A 9,486-nucleotide genomic window follows, 5' to 3' on the forward strand; every position below is an offset into this window, starting at 1 on the left:
TCAGCTAACCTTTAACCATACCCTGTTTACTGTATCTCTGCCCACTTGGCATGCTCAACTGTAAAAATCTTCCACTAAGTTATTAAATGCGGATTTTTCGGATTCATGGAAACGATTCTTTGGATTCAAAAATCAAGATCCGCTCTCGCAGATTCACAGTCGTGAAAACGCAAGTCCGATTGCTGGTCCTGATATTATTGCACAACATTGTCCTGGCAATTAGTAGGCTACTTGTCCTTTGTGTATTGTTTGTTTGATTTTCATGGTCTTTGTCGACTACTATGGCCATTTACACTAAGCCGATATTCTTCATTTTTATTCCTTAACGGGGGAGATAGCGTAGTGGTGACGATAAGCGCCTGCACGTAGCAAGCACGCAGGCTACTCTGGGTAGTTGTTGGCAAAACTGGTCTTTCAAGCTTGAGGTAACAGGCCTGCGTGCAATGTGGCACTAATTAAGTACGAATCAAAGACATATCAGGTGGATCGGACAATGAGCTGAGCCTTCAGGTAGGCCTACGCCGCAAGAAACCAGTCGAGGTGAGGACATGGCGGTGATATCGGAAAAAAGTGAACCTAATTCAAAGGCAGAAAATAGAAGACTCCAATCCCTCATGAAACCACTACATAAATAATCTGAACGAGACAGTCGCACATAAAGATGCGTCTGAATTCGTATAAAAGCGATACGACACCACAAACGAGCATCGGCTCCTTGCTGGTATGTCACCGGAAGCTACTTTCCGCTTATCAATAGCCACTGGCCGCGAAACAGACACCCATCCTTGTTACAACACACACAGCAGATCGAGGCGCTTTATTCAAATGTTTCGAAATCGAAATCATAGCAGTAAGGCAGTGAAAGAATGAGCATCAAATTTGTATTTCATGGTTCGAGCCGTCGACGACGAGTCACTACGAAAATAAGATAAGGAATCAAAATTGAAAGTAAATATCAGACATATTCATATAAAATATTTTCGATCCTATCTATATCGACGAGTAAAGTGAAAACGAAACAATAAAAGCGTAATACTGCCACAACGAAACGCATTCGAGTCAGAATACAAGCACAATGACAGGAAAGGGATTAGAGCACGTGTTCGGGGAAAAAATTCAATATCACGGCCTGAGCGTGAACTAGTAATAATTGCCCGCGGGCGAGTAGTCGACTAAATCAACACTTGACAGATACGGTAAACACCATTCATTGAACAAGAGCATAGAATGCTTTACAGTCGATGTGAAATGCTTTACAGTCGTCGCGATTATGATTTGAAATTAAGTAGACGCAAGCCGTAAGCGTATGGTAAGTTTGCGACAGTTTGCTTGTTCCGAGCTATACCCAGACCCCTTCGGAATTACCGCCGGGCGACTGCGTCGGATTGGGCGGTAAAGGCGAACGCGACCCGCTGATGTTTAAAGGGTTCGTGTCGTAGTAGCCTCCAGAAGGGCCTGAAAATAATAATAATATTTAATATAATAATTTATAGAGCACCGAATATAGTAATATATCATTACTACACTAGGGCGCTGTACATAAAAGGCAACAAAATATAAAAGTAAACGATATGTAGGGAGGAATGAACACTACTCTAGTTCGAACGCTCGTGTGAATAAAACGGTCTTGATTTTGTGTTTGAAAACATATAGCGAGTCACATAGTCTGATAGAAAATGGAAGATTGTTTCACAGAATGGCGGCCGAGGAAAAAAAGGTTCTCTCGCCGTAGGTCGATGTTCTGACTCTTGGAACTGACAAGAGTTTTTGCGACTGAGAACATAGCGCTCTTCCGGGATTATACATTGTCACTAGCTCACGCAGATACGCTGGTGCACTTCCCTCCATGCATTTGAAGACGTACAGAAGAAGCTTGTATTCAGACCTAAATTTCACGGGTAACCAATGAAGGGACCTAAGAATCGGCGCTACGTGATCACTGATCACGCTTCGTTGACCGAGTTACCAAACGAGCAGCGATGGTTTGGATCTTTTGTAGCATCTTTTGTAGCAAAATGAACCATGGAATAAAATAAATGCAATTGAATGATTGAAAATTGGGGGATTGCGAAGCCGCGCGCGCCGCCTTCATTACCGCCAAACTCTGTGATTATCGAAGTTACGGAGCGCAGCGCTGCTATTCAAAAGCGACATCAGGCGATGGTTAGACCAGCGCCAGGCACGACAATTGAAGTAGTCAAACCCGAGACAACTTCAGTTTTCCGTTTTCGTGGCAAAACTAGGTCTAGAACACTTACTTTTTACTTACCGCGCTAGTTATCATTACATGCATGCACAGCGACTTCCAAAGTAACACATGAAATCAAAGCAGCCTTGCGAAGTCACGATAAAATCTGGTGAATTCACATTATCGACATGCAATATTTCAGTAAGTTGACATTTTATCCAAGAACCAAGTTTTTCTGGTCTAGTATTGTACAATATGTTATGTGATTCGAATGGGACCCAGATGACTGACTACTTAGATCATGAGATTTTGCTCGTACCCACTGCACGTTTTTTAGTGATACTATTTACGTGAACACCTACAGTATTCCGACATTAGACAGTTCACAGATAATTTATAGGGTTTGGTAGAGGGCATGGCGACAGTCAAACTCTTTTCCATTTCGATGTCAAGAAACTTTGAAATACAGGAGATAAATGGAGGCCTATCTTAAAATTACAATTCCATGCTCTAAGACGGTAAGTACTCCCAAAGCATCAAACGACACACAGAGGAACATCATATCATATCATATCTGGAGAACATTTTACTAAAACTCACCCCTCGAATTATGGCTCTCTGTTTCAGGCGGTAGCACCGTTACTTTGGATCCCGTTTTTCTGATGAATTGCTGGAGATTGACTTGGCGCAGCTCACGGTTTAACGATTCCACGGATGAATGTTTGGAACTTATGTCTACCACAAACAATAAATACATCACGATTGAAACTACATGTAAAGGCTCCGAAAGTTTGAGACATGGAAAATCAGCCAAAATCAGCATGATGAGAGGAAGACAGACCTTCATTGTGTCGCAACACTGACATGCAGACACACACAAAAACACCCGGACAGTAATAGCCTATGACTACACAAGCAGTTAACGCATTCCATGTCTAAACACAACTATAAAATTTATTCAGTATCCCTCTGGTTACTAAAGCAGTTTCACTGCAGCTAAGGAAATTGCACATCAACCATGATAATTGCCCCATATTCAATTAGAATTATGCAACATGCAATCAGAAAACATAATAGGGATTGAAACCGAAGTTTAAACAATAATTATTCCAATATCTCATATTTTCTGCAGTAATTTGACTGCAGCCAAAGAAATTGCAGTAACCATAATAATTGCCGCATATTAAACGCCAGTTAGGCAACATGCAATCAGAAAGTATTATTAACAATTGGTACTGATGTATAAACAACAATCCATTGATTATCCTTCTGTTTTTCTGAAGCAGTTGCAATGCGCTGATGAAATTGTATTTTAATCATAATAATTGCTGCACATGAAATGCCAGTTATGCAATATGCAATAAAGCATAAATAGCAATTGGCACTGAAGTTTAAATGGCAATTAGTTGGAAGAATTCGGTAGTCGACACACAAAGCTCAATCAATTAAATGCTGGTTGTCACTGCCAGTCATTTATTAGTAGAGTCGATCACCCTTAACTTTCAAATTAGGAAAGGGAAAACGCAGCTGGAAGCTTCAAAATCAATCATCATCTCATTCCATCAACATAGTTATAATTGAAGAGAGTGTGTGATGGATCACAAGACCATTTAGCGGAACAAATAGCTTCAGTTCATATAGAATTCTGGAGAACATTGTAAACAAACTATGAACTATTTTCATGCTTATGAAACACAACCAAACAAGGCTGAATAACTCAATTAATCTCGAGATTAGGCATAGGCTATTAAAATGCAAGTCCTATATTAAATAATTAGGGACGATATTAACACGGATGATGAATGACTTGGCTGGTAACAAACACTACTGGACGTCTGTTAGGATACTTGAACTAGGTGCTGTAGAAAATAACAAATGCACACTAGTATGAGTGAAGCGAAAAGCCACACAGAGAGTATTAAACATTGTCCCAATATTATAGGAAAATTATGAATATTATGTTTCACCATCGGTATTGTTGCAACTTGCTAGCGCTCTTTACTATCTGCCGATGTAAATAAGCCAAAATGCATAAACGCCGTTGCCAAGGGGGATTGTAGATCGCTAATGCAAATACAATGATCTAAGTGCCTCAAGTAACTTCCTGCGTGATGCCGTCGTCTCATGAATATTTCAAGCCTGCGCTTTCCGAGAAGCTTTCTACATCGTAATTGACCGAGAAAGTAGCGATATCCGACAAATAATTCATGCGCTCACCTTGGTCTCTCTTGGCGATTTCCTTTTCGATGTTCTTAATCTCGTCTGCCAGCGAGCTCAATTTCCAGTTGAGGTGCTCGATGTCGCGTTTGCTACGGTTGGCCATGTTCCTGTTGTTTTCGTTGGCGCGCTGCTGCTTGATCCTCTGCAGATGGCTCTCTTCGCTTATGGCCTGTGAAAAAATCGCTTGTGATCAAACAGGGCCGGGTTTCTACCGCGGCTTCTCGCTTGATTTAACCTTGGCAAGGTCCTCCATCTTGCGTTTGAATCCCGTAATGTCGCCGGTGGATCTGTCGATTTCAGCTCGGAGCCCGTTTAGTTCTTGATGAGCCTGGTTAGCTGATGAAAGAATATGGTTTTGACTAAAGCCATGATCTGATCAGCAATTTTCGGTATGTCACAGCGTGGTTGTAGAGAGTCGGAGTGCAATAATCTTCGACTGCTAGACTGGGGATGTCGATACATTTCTTATTACTTACAGGTGTCCAGATACATTCGTTCTAATGTATTTTATGTCCAAGCATAGTAATGGCTGTAAACCTGTTCAAGTGTTCAAACATATGACCTTAAGTTTTTGAAATGTGCCTTAAGCTAGATGCCATATATTTTGTATATTGGCTTGATATGGGATATCGGCGAAGGTGCTAGTTGTCGCCTCAAAAATCCGATATCGGTGGGGCTGCAGTTTTGGTGCACCCCCTTTGCTAAATTTCATGAGGGTTGCGTAAACGAGAAACAATGATCAAGTAGACGCGCAATAATCACCTTTACTTTCCTCAGCGGACAATTCTTCCGTAACCCCGTATTCTCTGGCGTACTGACTTTCCAACAGACGGTTCTGCTCCTCCAATTTTGCGATTTCCGCCTGAAGAAGCACATAACAACAACACTAGTCATGCGCGCCAGATAACAATTTCAATTCACATTACACAAGACCAATGCTTGTGACATAATACAGTACCAAACTACTCGATCGTATGACATAGCCTATACGCAGACAAGTCAGTAACAAAGTACTTCTACTTTTTCAGAGTAGTCCTACTCTTGATGGTAGATTTTGCCTACTAACTTTAAAAACGATTATGTGTTGAAACAACTTTCACTTCTACTTAACAGATTCTAGGCAAGATTACATTTTTCATCTTTGCAATTTCTAAAGTGGCCACATCGGATCAACCACAAAAAGTACACGACACATCGAGCAAATCTATAATGAAACTAATTACTCCAGTACCATAAGATCTCCATTTTCTATTTTAATTTCATGTACTTTTGACATGTCTTGTAAGTTTCTACTTCAACTCATAATTAAATAAAAATTTATGGGTTATTTCCACTTTTACTTGAGTAGCAATGCTGAATACTTAGACCACCTCTGGACACTCAGTCCGTACCGACATCTCAAGCAACCATTCTTTCAAATCTCGCATCCTAACCTCGACATCCCGTTCTCTCTTCTGCATCACGTCGAGTATATTCTGAATATTGTTGTCCGCGTCCCTCAGCGTCTCCCTCTGCTCTTCCACGTGCCTCTGCTGCTCGCGGACCAGCCTAGAAAACTCCTCCCTGGCTTTCACGTCTCCTGCCAAGTTAATCGGCGCCGGAGTGTACGGCACCCGATACAGCTGCGGGTTCGGCGTCATGGACCGGGCCTTGTGCCCGGGCGGCACCAGCGGGGCTTTTTTCGTGACGTCACGCGGGTGACGTCGGCCGTCGTCCACCGACGCTGAGGCGGTGTCGGCCCACGACTTTTTACGCGACCGGGGCAGCGAGTTGCCATGACGATAGGCGTGCCGGCCACCGTCGTTGGACGAAAAGTGATTGGGCGTCGCAGCACCGGCGGTGGAATTTCTGTTCATTTCCGATGTAGCCGGGCTTGAGCCGTTACCCGAGCTTCTGCTCTGGAGTATTTTATGCGCAGGGGGCATGAGAGGTACTTTCCCCCCACTTTTAGAGTTGACGTTTTTGATATGATCGTTTTTTCGCGTCGGCGATTTAGCCACGACGTCGCTCTTACTCTCAGTTGGAAACAAAGCTTCCGTAGCAGAGCTTACGCTACTCCCAGGCCTTTGCATGCTCGGAGGCATGAGAGCCACTTTAGGCCTTAGTTCCTCTTTCGCTTTTTTGTCAGGCTTGCCCTTCGATCTCTTGTCTTTACTTTTGGCGCCCTTACTGCTGGTGCCGGGCTCATCGTGGGAAATGTTGGCGCTGAACCGTTGAGCCGCTTTGCGGACATTGGCTGGCACCGACCCAGACGAAGTCCGGTCATATCTCGCCGCGACCTCATCTTGCACTCTGTTGTTGTTGCCGTTGCTATTTTGATGCTTGCCTGGAACGACACAAGTGAATAGTATAGTCACATGGAGATAAAACCTCAGTATTTTCGGCTGAGACTGGTCAGAGGTAGGCTAATCGTCAGCGAGAAGTAGAGAATTGAAAAGAACATTGTATATGAATATTAAAAGTCGCCTATGCAACTTGGGTGGAAAGGTCTGGTTGACAAATCCGTAATCCGTTCGTGTACCTTTCGTGTCGTCGGTCTGTTTCGGATTGTTTCCGCCGGCTGTGATCGTCAGTGATTTACGTTTCGTCTCTTTGCGTTTCAGATTTTGAAGCATTTCGTTCTTTTTGGCAAGAGGAGGTAAACTTTGTCTGAAACGTAACAATTAATGTCTTATTTACAAGTTACGAGGTAACCGTTGCCTTAATGTAACAATAAACATCATATTTACAGCATGAGCGCAAACACTCTCCAATACAGTAGATCGTGCAAACAATATAGAACAGAAATTTTGCACTATGCATAGAGAACTGAACAGGATAGCTGATGTTGGAGGTAGTTTTCTACCTGATATTGAAATATCTGTAGTCTTAAGAAAGCAATTGTACGTGAAATAACAGTCCACACTCGGCCAGGTCATGCTTGCCAATGCCAAGAGTTTTAATTGATGAGCAAACTTACAGTAATATAAAAACAAGATCCTCTCCCATTTATGACAAACAAAAGAAAAACGACCATTTTATTGCATGTCATACCATATTGTTGTTTCAGTATATGCACAGTGCACACACTGTTCTCACTAGACCTAATGTGTAAAATCACCATTGAATTATTGCAGAGTGGAGATATAGATATTTTCAAAGCATTCTCATCACACCATAACAATATCTACTATCTTGTACCTACGCCTAGGTGTATCATTTATGGACTTCAAATTGTTTCGAATTCTACCATCGATGGTACCATATTACCGTATGCATTTTTCGATGAAATTCCGAATAAAATAGAATCAGTTACTGTAACCTGTATGTAACACTAATTTACTTCAATGAACTGCTAGCGTCAAGAAATGTTCATTGTAAGATCAATTTAGATTGCAAAGTGCGGCATTATTATCAAGCGAAAGTTTTACACGAAACAATAACAACACCATAAAACTTGATAACAATGATGAAATACTGCCTAGTTAGTGTCCTGCAAAAGCAGTCAGAATAAAAATGAGAAATAAGCCCTATTGGCAGTTGTCATACGTCAAGCAATGAAGTATTAATACATAAAATTGATGGAGCATAGCAGTAAGCTATTCAGTAAATATTTATCAACTCCATCGCATTCCGTTGGTAACGCAAAATCAATAGTAAATCAAACCTGTAGACATTTCTTTCCGGAGCTTTCGCATTATCCACATCGCTATTCGCTGTGCTGGCTCCCGTCCTCTTCAACAGAAATTGAACGTCAGAAGCATATTCTCCCCATTTTTCAAGTACCTATCAAAAACAGTATTATTTCGAGAGTCGGTCGGTAATAAAATCAAGTGTGGAATTGGTTATTATATGCGAGAACCGAAACCACAATGACGAAAATTACCTTCACTGGATGCTCACTCGGTGGCAGTAGTTTTTCTGTGTCTCTCCATTTTTCCACAAGAGTATACCTGCCAGTACGGCCTGAAAAATATGACCCAATCCATAAAAGCATAATGTCATAAAGGGTATAATGAGCGTGTATTGGTCAGTGCCTTTTCATTATTGCATCCAGGTTAGGCAAGATGATGATAAGATGTAAGTAAATCCGTTTTAATAATTCATAAATGGCTAATCGCACTAAGACCCGCCCTTGAGCAAATATGACGAAATCAATTGCATTCTAAGTTTCTGCTATGTTACAAGAGGTGTGTACCTTTTCATCTGTTCTATAATTCAAGCCTTCAGGCCTTGATACGGAATTAGTCTCCACAAAATTAAAAGCAAATTTCTCTTGAAGGTGACGCTTTCTCACGCATATCAACACAACCGCCACTTACCCGTAGCTTGAGCCAATGCGATAACAACTTCTTGTACTGTGGTTTGTTCGGTGATTCCACAAACTACTCGTTGTATTCCTTCAACCCATACTTTCAGTTCCATATTGGAGTATGTGCGTCGTTATTCTCTCGTCCGAGAATAAAGGTCAAGTCGATGTAGATATTTATTGTCGACTGGCCTACATAAATTATCCGCTGCACAAGGCCTAAAGCAGGCTGCTGAAATAAATCTCCATGTCAAAGGATAATTGTGGGATTGCAAAGTAGATTGAGTACATGTTAGTCTTGAGAGGTCAGCAGAATGAAACAAGGAATTACTAATAATGATCGATATCATTGATTGAAATATTGTGGTAGCAAGGCCATATTCAAATACTTTGATGACCCGATAAAGCAATGCCAGCAATAGGATTATTTTGCTCAACAAATTCAATGATAAATCCTTGGAAGAAGTAAAAAAGAAATCAAAAAATATTTACAATGTACATGTCATGTTCATTGTTCAATAGCGATACTGCTGATCCCAAATTTAAAGTCATAGATATCCAGAGTCCCAATTCTCACATACAGGCGTTTCAGATCAATTAGTCAAAGACTCTATTTGAGGATATAAAATCTGCAGAGACAAAGCATTCTGAGTAGATTATTACACTGATCTCCAACTGACCTAATTTGCCCAGCAATCAAATTATGCATCCAATCACTAACACTTGAATATTATTCACTGAATCCCTGTGTAATACTACAGTCTTTTATTTATCACAGTTCCATGTAATT

The 9,486-nt window shown here is 41.3% G+C and overlaps 1 protein-coding gene across 1 annotated transcript; it reads right to left on the reverse strand.

Annotated features, from left to right (window-relative positions):
- Positions 1 to 802: 802 nt before the first annotated feature.
- LOC145434036 (uncharacterized) lies at positions 803 to 8,975 on the reverse strand. Its single transcript, XM_080311313.1, has 10 exons — positions 8,710 to 8,975; positions 8,274 to 8,353; positions 8,055 to 8,173; positions 6,930 to 7,057; positions 5,842 to 6,734; positions 5,171 to 5,270; positions 4,644 to 4,744; positions 4,406 to 4,577; positions 2,789 to 2,923; positions 803 to 1,455 (listed from the first exon to the last, which is right to left on the reverse strand). Exons 1-10 carry the CDS (start codon positions 8,810 to 8,812, stop codon positions 1,340 to 1,342), a joined length of 1,947 nt encoding a protein of 648 aa, XP_080167439.1. The 5' UTR covers positions 8,813 to 8,975; the 3' UTR covers positions 803 to 1,339.
- Positions 8,976 to 9,486: the final 511 nt, after the last annotated feature.

The sequence above is a fragment of the Botryllus schlosseri genome, chromosome 2 (assembly GCF_051294905.1).
Source record: "Botryllus schlosseri isolate E-star chromosome 2, Bs_hap1, whole genome shotgun sequence".
Classification (NCBI taxonomy): domain Eukaryota; kingdom Metazoa; phylum Chordata; class Ascidiacea; order Stolidobranchia; family Styelidae; genus Botryllus; species Botryllus schlosseri.